The 16,970-nt window shown below is 45.8% G+C and overlaps 1 protein-coding gene across 2 annotated transcripts in view; it reads right to left on the bottom strand.

Moving 5' to 3' along the window:
- si:ch211-186j3.6 (neural-cadherin) overlaps positions 1 to 16,970 on the bottom strand; it is a 112,762-nt gene that overhangs the window by 24,094 nt on the left and 71,698 nt on the right. For both annotated transcript variants that reach the window (XM_049717559.2, XM_049717558.2), the window contains exons 24-28: positions 16,073 to 16,166; positions 12,427 to 12,611; positions 8,537 to 8,766; positions 8,177 to 8,454; positions 864 to 1,078 (exon numbers count right to left, since the gene is read on the bottom strand). In XM_049717559.2, coding sequence (XP_049573516.1) covers positions 864 to 1,078; positions 8,177 to 8,454; positions 8,537 to 8,766; positions 12,427 to 12,611; positions 16,073 to 16,166 — 1,002 coding nt within the window. The remainder of the gene's footprint in view (positions 1 to 863; positions 1,079 to 8,176; positions 8,455 to 8,536; positions 8,767 to 12,426; positions 12,612 to 16,072; positions 16,167 to 16,970) is intronic.

The following is a 16,970-nucleotide window of genomic DNA, read 5'->3' as shown; positions in this document are numbered from 1 at the left end:
CTCAAAATCAAGGCAATTCCTATTCTTTAAATAAAACCAATCCAAGTTTCCGCTCGACGCTGGCCCCTCTGACAACGGGATTATGGAAAATCATGGGAAATGGGGGAACGCACATCCTGGCTTTCCATGTCCGCCGCCGCAGTGTAGCTCATGGAGGTGGATTAATTACATGCGGCAGGTGAACCTTGAAACAAGCTAATTAGAGCTCTAAATATGTAGCGCCCGACGCCAATTAGCACGCACGCTGTGACAAGTCAGCCGTCACCCTGCTGCTAACCATCCATTAACCCTGGTGGCTCCTGGAAGTGCACACACACGCACAGCCGCGCATCCACGCACCCTCGCATGCAACCAGTTCTCACGAGAGTGCGTTTGTTACAAAGCCGAACGCTAGGTCCATGGACGCTTGTGGATGGTGCGTGAGCGTGCCGTGCCGTGCCGGTTTGTGTGTGAAATGAGTGTCAGTTTAGCCAAAATGAAAAATCCTAATCCCCGCTAGGTGGAAAGCAAAAGGGAATTAAAGCTCCAAAAATGAATTTAACGTCAAAGAACAGGCTTTCATTTTCGGGGCTGAGCAGCAACAGAGAAAGAAGAGCAGGCAGATCTACTTTCAAGTATTTCCATGCTTGCCTTGCCTTGCCTTGCCTTGCCTTGCCTTGCCTTGCCTTGCCTTGCCTTGCCTTGCCTTGCCTTGCCTTGCCTTGCCTTGCCTTGCCTTGCCTTGCCTTGCCTTGCCTTGCCTTGCCTTGCCTTGCCTTGGCTTTCTAGCCGTGTAGCAAACCAATTTGCTACAACTCCATCCAAAATTCCATCCATCCATTTTCAGTCGTGTCCTACACACCGCATGTGATTTTTGGTCCTACCGAGAGCCATGAAGTCCTCGTAGTCCCAGGCCTGCAGCTGCGCCAGGGGCCCGCTGTAGAGCAGCAGGCCGTCGGGCACCTCGGTGATGAACTCCAGCGAGATGTGGCTCTCGAAGCACGGCGTCATGGGAGGCAACCAGGCGTAGCCGTTGCCGTGGAAACTGCGCTTGTTCTGCTGGCACTCGGGACCCTCCAACTGGGCCGGGCACTGGCACCTGGAAAAGTGACATATCGTTAACCTTTTGGTTTTCTTGCACTCCACCAATCAAAATAGTCGATGAAAATAAAAATAAGGGTTTATGAATAAATAAGATATCAAAATGAACACACCTGCCCTACAAATGATTCAAAAGCAATTGGTTGAAATGTTTCCAGCAGGTGGTTAGTTTTAAATTTGTGGATGGATGACTTCTCTCTTTGGGTGACACTGGCTTTTACGATTTTTTGCCCGTCCTCTAACACCGCCCAGAATTTTTCCCTCTCCTCACTCGTCTTTCCAATTTTTTCTGTCCGCCGCTGACACGCCACGTCTCGTCTCGTTTCGTCTCGTCTCGTCTCGTCTCGTCTCTGACTTGACAAGCTCTCTTCTGCTTTTCTTCGGCTGCTGCTGCTGCTGCTGTATTCTTCCCGTGCTCTGAGCAGCAGCGTCTACCTTTGACTGCGCATAAAGTTCTTTGCAGATGTCAGGAAGCTGTCAGAATGCAGACTCATTCAACATTTGACGCTAATGTTTTATTACAGGCAACAAGATCTATCTTTGTTTGTTTCCTCTCTACTTTTTTGGCTCATATTTTTTAGTATTTATGGCTGGGGGGTGTTCTTCCCGGGATGTTCTTGATTGCGGATGTCGTTAAAAAGTAAAAAAAAAAAAAAAAAAAAAAAAAAGGTGTGCATTTTTCTTCAAGTGAAAAAAAGAACTGCATGAGCCGGAGAATCATATATCTACAATTTCTTGCATGGTATGTTTTTTTGTAATGGGAATCATTTTCATCCACACATTGCTTGTCATTACAACAATAAAAAAAAAAATATGTAAAGTGATTTAAACATTTTTTGAAAATAAAATAAATAAAAATACATAGTGTAAAGTGATTGAACTTTTTTTGAAAAGAAACATACTGTACATAATGTATAAAAATGTGTGTATTTTAGTACAGATAAGTAAAAAATAGTTTTCATCATATTCATATTGGAGATGATGCTCCAATGTAAAATTGAAGTCATCATGACTAAAAATATTTTTTCAAATAAAAATCTGAAACAATGGTATCAAATAAACATGGCTTTGAAATGTACAATGTAGCGGGGAAACAATGAGGAAGCAGCATCCATCATGTGAGGGAGGGATTTGGTGGAAACAGATGAGCACCATCAATTCACTGGCCGCGTACGAATGACGTTTTGCGTGTGTGTGTGTGTGCATGTGTGTAATCCCGGGATTATCCGGGGTGGTCTGATGTGGATGTGGTGCACGAGCAATCGCATCATGCTGCCCTCCTTTTTTCCCCTTTTCCAGCTGCTTCTAATTAAACCAAGCTGTGCACTCAAATGAACTTTTACCACCACATATGCTCAATGACTCGTGTGCGTGTCTGTGTGTAGCACACAATGACACAAATACACACAGATACTTCAATATGGTATCTACAGGATCTATCGAGTTGATTGAAAACTTGAAACATTTCACTGAGCCTCGGTTAAAGGAAATATAATTGTAAAAAAAATTGTAATTTGTTATAAAAATCTGTAGATGAAGAAATGAAAATTGTCAAATGTAATAGCACAAAGGTCAAATAAATAAATAAGTAGCGCTTGTTGAAAATGAATTAAAAGAGAACCTTTAAAACGAGTGAATGAGTGCTGATAAAAACAAGTGAAGCCGATATTAAATAAAGTCAAATAGTCCAACAGTTCAGTACTAAAAAAAAAAAAAAAACGAGCTGCCATTTGATCAGAACTCCATGTCTCTTTCAAGATTAGAAAAATGCGCCCCCACCATTTCCACTTCTCGTTTTGTTGTCTGCGTTGTCATTGTGCCTTTGAATGAAATGAAAGATGACAGCAGAGCAATCAAGAAAAATTGCATGCGGCCGCGCTGCGTTGTTGTTAGCGCTTGATTACGTTGCTACGCTAACCGTTCAATTGGAGCCGCAGCCAAACAAACGGAAAATGAAGCTTTTTGTTTCACACTAATTGCAGCAAATGTTCTCAAGCTCCCTGCGCTAAACTAAACTACACTACAGCAAACCCCCCAAAGATCTTTTACACGCAATTTACTCGTCAACGGCCGACGGTTGTTGGCCGCCTTTTCGCTCCCCTTTTGTTTTTCTTTAATGAGCGTTATGCAACTATGGATGAAGTTTAATTAAAAGAGAGATGTAATTACACTCGGCATACGGGCGCAGCTGGAATGTTACACTGGAGCAAGCAAAGTGATTATGTTTCATTTTCTCCCTTTTATTGTTGCCATTTTTTTCGCTTGGCAACGGACCACAAAACAGCCCTAAGAGTTTATCGGCCGCCTTTGCCCGACAGACAAAAGCGGGATTGAGTCTTAAGTGGCTTTATTGCCGATTGCAAAAATCATTTTGTAGAGGTTCAAACAGTACACGGGCCCGTCCAAACTGAAAGTTGGCGTGCCTACAGTGTAGTACCACATTCTGCCACAACATGCCCGGCAGTACTGAGTTCAACAGGAAGTTATGATGTGGAATAAAAAAAAAAGAAGAAGGCAAAGGTTATCTCCAGTCGTTTTGGTTCTTCCCAAAGAGCGGTAGAGATTTTATAGTTTATTTCTTGAAAATATATTTTGGGTTTAATTCCACTGCCGTGGTGGTTGGATTAAAACGTAATTTGTCGTCCTACGTGCAACTATGCATTGCCGTGTCATCAAATGTATTGTATGTTTGCCACGTCAAGAGCATTTTGGACGTCAAATGTCCTCATTAGTATGGAATTGTCCTGGCGGCCTCATCTGGAACGGTGTCTGGGATGCCGTGGGCGTTTGTTCCCGATTGCCGTTTGATTGGTCGCTCGCTCGCTCGCCAAGCCAATTTGGCCTCTCATTTACATAGTGGCACTCACAAATTTCCAGGTTGGAAACTTTGAAAGGGGATTAAACAGAGAGTTGGAGAATTTCACTGAGTTTAATCCTGTATTTTGTTTGTCTTTCTTGGCTATCATGCCAACTGCTTTTCTCCAAACATTGCAGAGGTGCAGGCCAAAGAGAACACTCTTAACTTTTGGTTTGAATCTGGATAGCATCCAAAATTTTCTTCCCCTTGGTTTACTTGACTGTGTAAATGAATTCCCACATGACATTGCGCACCAAATATAAAAAAGGAAGCCTTCCTGCGTTCGGCCAACATTTTCCGCTCTCCTAATTTCACACACACGCCTTCCAAATTGGGAAATTAAGAGATTTTGTATGTGTACTTCCTCCTTCCACATTTTTTAATCGATTTGAACCAAATTCAAGTCTCCTTTTCCACCCCACAGCTTTCCAGTCGACAGCAATGTCTCCACAAATGGAATTCTCTTTTCGACTTTATTTTAAACAGTACTATTGTGTTAGCAAGAGTTCAATCCGTACTTGGATGAGTCTTTTTGTGTTCCTTTCTCGAGTGCAGAGTTTGTGTATTTTTACCACCTCTGCACTCAAAGCCAAGGCGTCCGTCGGTGTGAAGACAAGAGAATGCATTTAGCGTGATAACGGCAATGTAGCACGCCTCTCACAAGTCTAATGGAGCGTGTGAAGGCCTCTTTGAAACCAATTAAAGCAGACAGAAGATGCTAACTCTTCGTCTTCTTCTCCCCTCACGCTTTTTTTTTTCCATGCGGCGTGATGAAATAAAGAGCGCTGTATCGAACATTACATTGTTGACGACCAGCAGCCAGCCCTTGATTAACAATTCACTTACAAGCCGCTGTATTTTAAAAAATAAATAAAAAGGGTGGAGAGGAAATGTTTGTTTTGATGATTTGCCGCCGAGTATTTACGTCTTCGTCTGACAAGCAAAGTGGTTAATTAGTAGTATGCGGAATCTTTGGACACAAAAGTAATGAAATGTGATGCAACAGTGGTGTCGTGTGGACCCGGGGCGCGCGCGTGTGTGTGCGTGTGTGTGTGTGTGTGTGTGTGTGCGTGTATACGTGTGTATATAGTGTGTATGTAGTTATTTTGTCATGATGTCAATAAAAAATTCTAATGTGCTCGCTGAAAATGTTGTTGACACGGCAACCATGCTTTTAGGCTAACAACATAACTCTTCACTGACAATACGAAATGATAAAATGGAATTAAAAGCAAACAGTTGATTTTGGCAAGATTTCTTCCAAAATGATTGTGATCAAGTAAGTAGCTGATATTCACTGAAAACAAGTGTGCACTGGTGTTTATCTTAATGAAAAAAATAATCTCATAAGAATAAAAAACATTAACTTAAAAAAAGATTTATAAATTATTAAGTGACTAAGCAGATAACCACTTAATGAGGTCTTCTTTCATTTCAACGTGTGTTTTACTGTGGAAAATGTGTTTGTAAAACAAAATAGTTTCCTGCATGTCCTATTGAAGAATGTTTGGACTTTGGTACATTTTAATGCTAATAATTAAAACATGAATGTGTCCAGATGGTTCAAGATGTACGTATTCTTCTGGTTGAATTTTGCTTGCTCTGCCCAGCCAATCAGAAACCAGAGAAATTGTGATGTCACTGAGGGCCAGCGCTCAGACCCCGTCAGGATGAATTTGAATTTTGATTTACCAAACACTCCCATTGATCCAATCGTTTGAACATACGTGAGCCCGGGCAGGTTACGTTGGCATGGCAACACAAGTTGAAATCTGATTACCCAAAATCTAAGCTCCACCAGAAACACTCGCAATTGTGTTTGGAATCAATTCTTACAATCTCATGTTGCTAATAGAACAATTTAAGGTGTAAATGTAGGTCACCTTATGATTTGTGGACAGTGTTTGTGCCCCGGCAAAGCCAAATTGCTCATTGGTGGCCAGCAATTAGCGTCTGATCACCTGCAGCGACACCATGGCGGCGGCGGCGGCGGCGGCGGCGGGGGAATAATGCCAAAGCCCGCATGCGTTTAAATACTCGGCAGGGAGCCGTGCAATAAACCACCATCGGGGACTTTGAAATGACAATAAATAAATATCCAATTGTTGCCAGTCCCACTTTTTAATCCCGCCCCCGCAGAGTCTTTTGCATTTTTGTGTTCTGACATTGGAGCGAGAAAAGCACTTTTGGGAACTGCTCCCGTGGGGCATCAAGCAGGTGGCTAATCTGCATTTGAGTCAGCAGGTGGCGCTAAGTGCGTGGAAATTTAATAGCAACAATAATGTTCTATTTCATAAACCGAATGGCGAACTTTTTAGAGTGATTTCATTTGGGATCTCCTTGGCCAATATGATTGATTAATTGATTTGCGAGTTAAAAATCAAATATCGTGTATTTTGTGGTCTGCGATAAAACGGGCAAATTCTGCCTTGCAATAAAGCCCCCAAAAATCTTTTGATTTCATTTGGGCAAGTGAAATCTTTGCGTGTACTTTATTTGCTGTGTGGAGCAGCAATGACTGAGTGTGGCAGGATTTATTAGTTTTTCCGTGCCCCATAAATTCTGCCTAGCAGCAGCAGCAAAAAAAAATCGGAGGCATTTTCATACGGTTTTGATCGGTTTGCGTCGCCTTGCCGCATCCTCTATTTGTTATGAAAGGCGTGTGGATTCACAAAGAGTGGAAGTGGCTTAGAGTGTCATTATGTTTGTTTTTTTCTTTAATTCTTGAGCATAAACATGGCTTCGTGCCTCAAATTCTGCCAAACACCAAATGTACAGACTGGAAAAAAAAACAATGCAATCAAAATCAGAGCAATTTCTTCTTGGATGGCACTTCAGTGTGTCGTGATCTGGTAGAAAAAACATATCTAACATTCTTTATAACGGCGTCTGCAGAGTCATTTCTAGAAATGAAGCCTATCGCAGTGATTGCTTTTCTATCTAAAAAGTCTTCAAAAGTTGGCAGCATTATTCATGAGCTTCAATGTTTGTTGCCGCAAAAAGTCCTTGAGGAGCGCAATTTGGGGCTGGCTGGCTGGCTGTCTGGCGTCGCTGACTGGTTGCAAGGGCAACTCACCGGATAAACACCATGAAGGCCTTTCAACACCTTTATTGTTCAAATAGTCATTTAAACAGTGCCCAGTCGCACTTTGATGTCTTTGCGGCGAGCTAGCCGGCCAGAAGCACACACGGACGGACGGTGCTTCTGCTGGGACCCAAAAGACCTTGAGAGGAAAACTTTGGACATATTTAAAAAGCAGACCAAGTGTCATCGGGCAGCACCAGGACTCGCAAAAAACAAGGACAAAAAAACAGGGGAGGGCTCTTTTTCCTCTTGACAAAATTGTTCTTGGTTTGGTTTGTCGCTTGGCAGAATTTGTGGGGCGCAAACATTTGCGGACCGAAAAGGTGCCAAAGCCAAAGATATGACTTCACCAACTTAGTGGGGATACCTCATTTGTGCCCCAAAGCAGATTCAAAAGAATGGAAAGGCTCAAAGAGTGTTTGCATGGCAACAAAGAGTTTGTTTGAAGCAGGCCATAAGCTCCCAGGATACGGCGCCACATGCTGCTTCACCGAGAAATGACCCGTTCAGCCCCCTCCGATCGCACGGCGACATGCTGACGCTGGCGTTTGTTTGCATTCAATAAATAATAAGCCAGACGAGAGGGTTTGTCTAATTTCAGACAAAACTGCCAACCGCTCGGAACTTGATGACATCTTCTGAATTATGGATGTGCGGAGCGAGCACGTTTCTGCCACAAAAAGGCGCAGTGGCGAGCGCTGATCACAGGGGGATCATCTTTTGGGATTAGAATTACACTGACATTTGCGACTCACTAATGCGCAACGCAAAAATATGATGTGGCAAAAAAAGTTAGCATTATTAGAAAATCTCCTTTTGTCAATAATTCATTAAAACTTTAAAAAATAGAAACGAGGACACTGATTAGAAATTATCCAGAGTAAAAAAGAAAGGTCATCGCACGCTTTGTGCGATGAAAGGCATTTTTCAATAAGGTAAATGCGCCACTCGACACTTTTTCGACACCACCGCTGCCTTGCACCATAAAGATAAATGACTACAGCAACAACGAGAATCACAACGTGCGTCGGAAAAATAACGCAGATGACAACCGTGACCTTGCACGATCGAAATGGACAGAACCACCAGAAATATTTTTCCGACACGATAGAAACGATTAGCAAATTGAAATAGTCCACACGGACCCGACTGACCTGTAGCCGTGTTGGGTGTCCACGCACACGCCCCCGTTGAAGCACGGGTTCCTGGGGTAGGCGTCGCAAGGCCGATGCGCCTGCTGGCGGCCCGGACAGGCGCAGACGGCGGCCGCCTCCACCGTGACGGACACCAAAGCCACGGGGCCGCAGTCCACCACGGCCGGCGTGTCCTGGACGCCCACCGCGCTGGCGCAGCCGCCCGCCCCGCCGCACTCTGACCGCGGGCACTCGTCTACGCGCACCTGGTAGACCCGCACCTGCAGGAAGGACTGAAGCTGCAAGGAAGCACAAACGCGGCGGGGGTCAGTCGGGGGCGCGGCGGTCGCGCCGCCGCCTCTCGGAAAGCGGCCAAGTGACCTTTTGCTTGTGAGCCGCCAGATATCCGTGCATCTTCTCGGGGGGCAGGAAGGCTGCGCCGGAGCGCACGGCGAAGCGCACGTCCAGCATGCGTCCGGGGACCTCGCTCAGGCCGAAGACGTTGACGTCGGACGCCGTGGCCGACAGCATCTCCGACAGGAAGTCGGACAGCAGCTCGTAGCGGCTGCGCTGCTTGCCCCTGGGCTCCAGGAACTCGGTGGCCGTCATGTCTTCCGAAAGAGGATGATTTTATTCCAGAGGATTTTCCAAAACAGTCCAAATTTGAATGGCGGATGAAAGTCACGTTTTGAATCGGTGAATTTCACAATTTTGGTCTGAAAATGTTTGAGAATAGTCATAATGATCAAACACGGCCTCGATACGTAGCCGGGGCGGCAATCGCAGTCGTGCTGATGCCGAGCGATTAAGGAAAACATTTCAATTCAATAGCGCCAAAGCTGTGTGGATGAATTATTGAAAAAGGCTTCTTGTTATTTAGAACATTAGCGTGCGCGTTGGCACGCGCGCGCGGGCGCGTTAGCTTGCATGCGCTCTCGAATATGCAAGTGCTCCAGTTAAAGGTGATTACACCGTGGACAATTTAGCAGCTTAATTTCCAATCACAAGCGCGCCGAGCGAGCGAGTCAACTCGTGTTTCATTCCCCGCCGCACGCAGCGAGTCGGGTTGGGCCTTGAAATGGTGGCTTTGAGTCAGCATCGGTGCCAGGGAAAGGCTTCCGGGCTTAGTTAGTCTTTGGACCTCACATTGGAAATTTGGTTTCAAGTTGGTGCCGGTCTCCTCTTTAGCCAGGATTAGGGTTAAGAATCGGGACGTTTAAACCTGAGCTCGTATTTGGAAGCGGCATTTGAAGTCAGGCTTAGTATTTCGAGCCGGTGTCGGCTCGTGTCAGGATCTCAAATTAAGATTTGAAGACAAGCTTGGAAAATGTCCCTTTAGAGTTTGACGTCTGACAAACGAAGGCAAAGCCTTGAAAGGAAGGTAAAATAACCGCAGGGTTTCTTTGGAAGAGGAAAGTGAGCCACTGATGAGCAAGATTAAATAGCGTACTTGAAGGCAAAGCAACAACAACAACAACACGAGGCTTAATTTGTTAGTCCATCATGACAGCTAATTGACACATGGCGCTACAGCGGTCGGTGGCTTTCTCTTGATTGGCAGGCTACACGGGAGGCTTTCATCGCAGCCCGTGTTGAAATTGCGCAAACAAGCCAAAGCGCTCTTTCATTTACCCATAAAAATGAATGGAATGCAACGATAAATCAGCGTAAACCACTGCCGTGCTTTTGTTTTTGCCTTCCGCCTCGCCTCGCCCCGCCCCACCCCACCCCGCCCCACTGAGAGAAAAACAAGGATATCAGACGAAAGACAAAAACAAGCAACAAGCGGCCAAAAGTATTGGGACATGCCTCGAAATGGAACCACGGCGGTTTGCGCGTACGGACAAAAGTAATGGGACGCAGCCCGCTGCACGGAATACTTTGGCCAAGCGTTATGCACTTTGTCCGTCCATCCGTTTGTCCGTCCGTCCGTCCGTCCTTCCCTGCGTCTCCCCCCCCCTCTATCATCCATTATCTATCCACCCTTCCCATCCATGTAAAGTGAGAGCTATTCAGACAGGATCTTAAAAAGGAGGTCGGACAAGCGCCGAATGAACGTTGGAGGCAAACGTCAGCTCTCATCCATCCATCCGGGCGGAGGAGGACGGACCGAGGCTGACAGGGAGACGGTCGGGAGTAAAGTGGGCTGCGGGGGAAAGCCTGGTAAGTTCTAACACTCTGTGACAGCCTCTGCACCTGGCGCACATCCAAACACACGGCCGCTCTCTCCTCCCTGCAGGCTGTGTGCCTCCATCTGAATACATTATCCGACACACACACCAAAAAAAGGCCATTTAAATGGCATGTGCGGCGGAGGGCTTTTTTGAAAGAGGTTTTTGAAGGCTCCCGAGGTTTTGAAAGATGCCTTGAAAAAGTACTTTGAGAAAAACAACATTTCTGCAGGTTGCTCAAGCTGATTAAACGTAGAGAAAGAAGAACCAAGGACTCCGAAATGTTCTTCAGCGATGAACATCTTTAACGACTGAATTAAAACAAGCTAAATTATTGGGGGAGAAAAAAATAAAAAAATAACTTGCTTGAAAACAAAATGGCTGACTTGCTGAATGGCGTCAGGCGTTGCTTTTTTTTTTTGCGGGTCTACTCGTGATTGACGCGCATGGCAGAATTTACGTTCTGGAGTGAAAGTGGCGCCCGGGGCCAAATTTTCCCATGGTAAGACGCGGCTGAAAGGACTTCATCCTTCAGGACAGACAGAAGGGCAAGCTGAAAGCAGAAACCATTAAAGATATTTTCCCAATTTCTCGGCATTATCGATCCTCACTGGCCTCGCCGGGAGGGAGAGAAATATTTGGGCAATCTCTCACTTGACCGTGTTGCCTTTTAAAGGTCAAAGCCTCAACAGGAGCTCTTCATCAAGTGGTGGTCTTGCGGAGGGGGGGCTTTTGTGGACTTTGAAGGACTCTGCTTTTTCTGCCTTTTTCAAGATAGCGAGACGGCCAAAGCGGCGGCCACGGCGGCGGCGGCGGCTGTTGTGCGTTGATGTCGCCGCTTTGCATTAATCTCATGCCGGGCGGCCATTCAAGCGGCGCGCAGTTATTGCTTTCTGCATTTGTTCCCGGGAATAGGATTTAGAAAGTGGAGCCGCTCCGAAAGTCAAGCTCCAAGCGGAATATTTTCAGAGGATTCCAGCCCGCTGACGGCCAATCGATGAGAGCGCTTATGATTGCACAGCTCACCTGCATTGACACACTTTCACCTCTGGATGATCTCAAAGTCAGATTTTCTTTGATGATTTTCTCAGCTCCGAATATTCCGTTTCATGTTTGTCTCGTTTTACAAGGCAGTGCCGCCGCGTTGACTGCCTCGAACTGCACTCGTCGTGGCAAATTGAAATGTAAAAATAAATAAATATGCTTGCTCTCCATTGAACGAATATAAACACCCATGGCAGTGAATGAGTTGGAAAATGATCATTTATTCATTCCCTCTTTGTTTCGCTATGTCAGCAATGATTACGGACAGATTTTATTTGCATATATTTTTGGATTTTCAGATCAAATGACGGTTCTTAGGCGAAATTGTATTTTTTTTCCTTTGGATTTTTTTGTGGTACGTCAATTTCATTTTGAAGAGATTTTGGATATTACAAATCTTGTATGCCGTACTGAAATTATAATTGGGAAAAATCTCACATGAAATGAGCATGTTTTTTGTGGACAATTTCGATGGTCACATGCGATTTAAAGTGGGCATGAGAGCCAGCGGCCATCCAAAGAAGGTGTCATGAGTATCTCTATTTTCTTTGCAGCCCAACTGAGCAATGTTTCCACCGGCTGCTCCGTGTCACATTCATCTACCTGCATCCTGCGTCGGCAAGACAAATCCTTTTATGTGCAAGCACGGCGAGGCACGGCGCTCGCTCGCTCGCTCCTTCCTTCCTCCTCCAAAGCGCCTGCCTCTCTTTGGAACGTTCTATTTCAATATCTGAGAGATGGTAAAAGCCCCTCAGCCGTGTCCTATTTCTCGCAGGCAAATGTAAAGTGGAGGAGACGGCGGAACCTCTGACGTGCACCTGGTAACTGCGCGAGGCGAGGCGAGGCTGTGTTGCCCGAGATCCAAGATGGAAAATCGTACATCAGCCTTCAAAGTGTCTAATCGGGAAAACATCATCAACTCACTGGAGAGAATTTTCTTTCTTTTTTTTCTCCAAATGTCGGATTTTTTTTGATATTTTACATTTGTTTGTAAAGCCAAATGAAATGAAATGAAATTAAAAACAAACAGACGTAAAAAAAGAAATGATTTCCTACCTGCCAGGCGGAGCGACGCCGAGTTGTGCACGGCGGCGTCGGGCAGCTCTCGTACGTGCACCGTTACCGCGGAGACGGCGTCGGGCCACACGCCGTCCGAAACGCGCACCAGGAACTGATAGTCGCCGGACGGGGCGTTCTCCTTGATGATCACAAAGCCCGTGCGCTTGTTCAAGATGAAGTAGCTGTTCAGACAAAAAAGGCAGCAATTTGTCAACAAATGTCTGCTTTCTTCACTTTTATATGAAAGGTCAACAATAAGTGTGATGACATTTTTGCCATTACCAGCGCGGAACTCTTCTTTACACTTCGAATAATGCCACCCCCCCCCTCCCAATAAAAAAGCTCAGCATTGGAGCCGGGCTGCACGAATGTCGTGCGGGAAGGTGGCGGTTTGGGCAAAGCGTGACCTTCTCCCGCCTCGCCAAACAACTCCAAAGTCCTCCAGACACTTTGGGGGGAGCCGGCGTGAAGCAATTAGGCCTGGATTGTCTGGCTCCTTCTCACCCGGGGAACGTCTCTAGGGGGCGCCGTGGGTCAAAGCGTCGCCTGGCCAATTATGGGACGGATGCTCCGGCTCATAAATTAAAACAGTCGCCGCCTACGGCCCAGCGGCGTGATTGAAGATGTTGGGACAAGGTCGAGGCCTAGCCGTCGGGGGGGTTGCCGACGTGCTGGCCCCGTGTTGACCCAGGAAGACCCACGAGCTTGCCGTGTGTCTCTTTAAGGATGCCCTTTCATTGTTTAAACTGTACCTTGCACTTGTGTGTGTGTAATTCAAGTCATCAACTGCAATCAGTGGACTGTGATGCGTGTGCTCAATGAAGCACCAAAATGCGGACGCCCACGTACACTTTTGTGGTGAATGCAAAACAGTCGTCTCAAAAAAGTCTTTAATTTACAATTTAAGTCTTCCAGTATTTATTCAATTCATGTCACCTAAATGAATCAAGTTCCATTTATTTAGAGAATGATTCACACCACTTTTGGTGCACTACGGAATGATGCTAACTTAGGCACATTCTTTTTTTCAGGTCGTTACTCATTTTTTAATTCTATTTTATATTCACGTCATTTACTAGTATCCATTTTTAATTCCACATTTTGAAAGTATTTGTAATGCAAAAAAGTCTGTGTGTAGTGGTGATTTTTCTTGTATTGATGATCACATTTGTTTTTGTTTTTGTGCGCGAGCGAGCGAGCGAGCAAACAAACGGCTCAAACTTTTGCTCCAGTCTCACGAGGACGACAAATAAAAGCGAGGCGCCGTGCCAAACCAAAGCGGGCGAGTGAGGCGTTGACGAGGTGTTAACGAGGCTTTAAAGTACAACCTCCTCCTCCTCCCCCTCCAACCTTCCTTTCGGAGGATAAAACAGGGAAAGGGATGAAAACACTCCATCGCGCGCTTTTACGATGTCTTTTATGCCCCCTTTTAGTGTTTACTCCATTTCCCGCCGTGAATCAAGGTCCCCGTGGGACAATGATAGACGGAGGCAGTAAGGCGCTAAGGCGGAAGGATGCCCGACAAACGAGCCAAGATGACTTTTTGTGTCTTGGCGTACAGATAATTACTTTGCTTGATTAGGGCGGAGACCCGTCAGCGGCGCCGGACAGCAATCGTGCTACTGAACTCCGAAGAAAGACTTTCACGCGCGGGTGCCATTGATTTCGTACAAATAGCGGCTAAAAATAAAGAAGTCTACACACCCCTGTTTGAATTTTGGCGCAAGAATGAAAAATACTTTGACTACTTCAGCAGTTTTAAAAATGACAACTTGCGCGCTATTAACAGGTGGATTGATAGAAACTTTATTTACCCTCATGAGAAATTCACGGCAAAGGTTTGAAGTGACAGCCCCGTTTACATCTGCTCATAAAAAAAGCCAAGTGGCGCAGTAAAACAGGCGGAAAGCGCAGCGCGATGAGCTACAACGTGCTTCTTCCCCTTAAAGCCCTGTTTTTTTTTTTTTCTTGTTCTTTTACCGAGCTGACAAAGATCAGTGGCGGATGAACGGAGCATGGAAAGGATGCCGCCACTGCAAAGTTAGTGGCAGATGTTTTGACCTTTTTCCCCCTGGGTGTACAGGGAAGAATGGGTGCATCGATTCTGAAGACGAGTTTGGCAGAAATAAGTTATACACATCAAATATGGATGGAGGGGCTTTCTTTTCACCTCCCCAACAGGTGCGCCAAATCTTTCTTTCGGGATGCAGAAAGGTGAGTGTGGCCTTACATTAATACTTTCAGTAAATCTGGACTTTACTTTGACTTTTTGATGGAGATGCACAGGGCGCAGCAGGTGGGCGGGCGCCAAGTCTTTTGGGATCTAGAAGAGGGTGAATGGTTTCGACCAATAAAATATGAAGCTTACCGGTTCGCTTTTTTAGGCTGTGTGCAGAGACAAATGAGGATGTGCCAAGTCTGTATTGTGGAGGAGGCAAGGTCTAAAAAGTCAAAGCAGGTGAAGCAAAGCGTTTTTAATCGGGTGTGAAAGGGTGCGACAGATAAAAGGGGGGTGTGGACAAGAACATTTGCCCCTTGAGCCCAAAAATTGCCACGGTGGGGGTTTTATTTTGACACGGTGTGCCCAGATGAGAGTCAAGTCAAGTCAAGTCAAGTCAAGTTTATTTGTATAGCCCTAAATCACAAACAGTCTCAAAGGGCTTCACATAGCCAAAATTGACAATTATTCTCAAAGCATCCCCTGATCATAAGCTCCCAAAAGGGCAAGGAAAAACTCAAAAAACCCCTACCAGGGGAAAATGAGAAACCTTGAGAAGGGACCACAGATGGAAGGATCCCCCTTTCAGGATCACCAGGTTATAATGAGAGGGGGGTGGACTTCAGAGAGGGGTGTGCCATCTTGGCCTGGCTCTTAAAAGGCTCCCATGGATCATTTGGGTTGTTGCTGGCAAATAAATGAGATGATGCCAAACTTTTGTGTAGATCCACTTCTAAAGGGAGGTGCACATCTTAAAGATCCAATGACAAGTCCGTTGAACAGTATTGACACGTGATGGAGCTTCACTATAATCCGCCAGTGAATTTAATCAGCGCGTGAAATCCGCCAAGTTTCCCGGCCCGGCTCGGTTGCGGTGATTGATGGACGCGTGAATAATGCAAAGACGGGAGTCCAGGCGTAGCCGTGCGGAATGTGGGCCAGATGTTGGCGGCGCAGGCGGGCGCGCACATCAATCGCGGCGGCTAATGAATACACGCGCACCTTATGGATCGCCGGTGATTCGGCCAAAGAAGGTGGAAGCCTTATTTCCTTGTCAACTTGGCCATCAGCAATAGGCCGAATGTATCGATCACACCTTGCGCAACTTTATCGCTGCATTTACACTCTAGTGTAGCATCTTTCATGTTTATACACCTGGAGTAGACAATATTTATTTTCTGTAGGCTTTTAATGGAGCGTATTTAATGGCGATCCACTTGGAATCGACCATACGCCCTAGATTGATCCTATTTGTAGTATATGCAGCTCGACTGTATATTTAAAAGAAAAAAAAGTACCCGAGGACCACGGTATCGGTCTGAAAAATGTGTGAGGTATCGAAAATCCCGAGTAGCAAGGCTTTGGCAACTTTGGAGTCATGTTTTTTTATCTGTATTTGTGTTTACAAAGAAGAGGAGGACTTACGTGGGTACGTGTCCCTCGAAGACGTACGTCTTGTTGTCCCAGTCGTCCGGGTCGGGCGCGTATACTTTTCCTAGAACGGTGGTGGGCATGCGGCCTGAAGAGAAAGAGAGAGAGAAAAAAAAAATAAACACAAAGAGAAGAATCCATTTCTTGTTTCAGTCTCGCGGAGCATTTCAAGTGGTGGAAGATTGAGGAGGACTGGTGAAGGTCACATGACAGGAAGTAGAAAAATTGATATGGGACTTTGCGATAACCTTCAAGGAGACGCCTTCAACAATTTCAAAAGAGCTTTTCCAATCCAAACAAGGCACTGGTGCACCGGCTTGCAGCCCTACTTTCAAAGCCCAAGACTCTCTTCAATCCTTTCAAAAAATAAAACCAATTCAGTCTTCCTGTGCTACTTTGAAAAGGTCAATCTTGAAACCCTACTTTAAAATCATGACTTCAGACTAGTTTGACAGCTTCAAAAGTCTCAAATTGGGCTCATTACCTTAACCCTTTTTTTAAAGCCCTACCCATGGCTTAAAAGCCAAGCCCCTCATTTGAAAGCCAACCGTTTTTGTTGATGACTTTTTGCAGCACGGTGGCGCCAAGAGCAACGGGAGTTGACGGGCCGGCGTCTGATGCGCGGCACAAAGGCCTTCCCGCCGTAACAAATTTGCCAATTCCGACGGAGGCCCAATCGGCCCCGACGGCGCTTTGGTGCGACGCCCGGCGGCGCAACTATAAACGGTCCGACTGAGCAGCGCCGCGGGACACCTGCTGGCTAATGGACAATCACGAGGACCATGAAAATGTTGACGATAATGATCCGGGGAGGAGAAGACAATAAAAATGCTGCCATTGCCTTCCATAGCCGCATACTGATGAGAGCTTAATTGGTGGAGAAATGGCACAA

Source organism: Syngnathus scovelli, chromosome 4 (assembly GCF_024217435.2).
Source record: "Syngnathus scovelli strain Florida chromosome 4, RoL_Ssco_1.2, whole genome shotgun sequence".
Classification (NCBI taxonomy): domain Eukaryota; kingdom Metazoa; phylum Chordata; class Actinopteri; order Syngnathiformes; family Syngnathidae; genus Syngnathus; species Syngnathus scovelli.
This window is presented reverse-complemented; position numbering and strand designations above follow the sequence as displayed.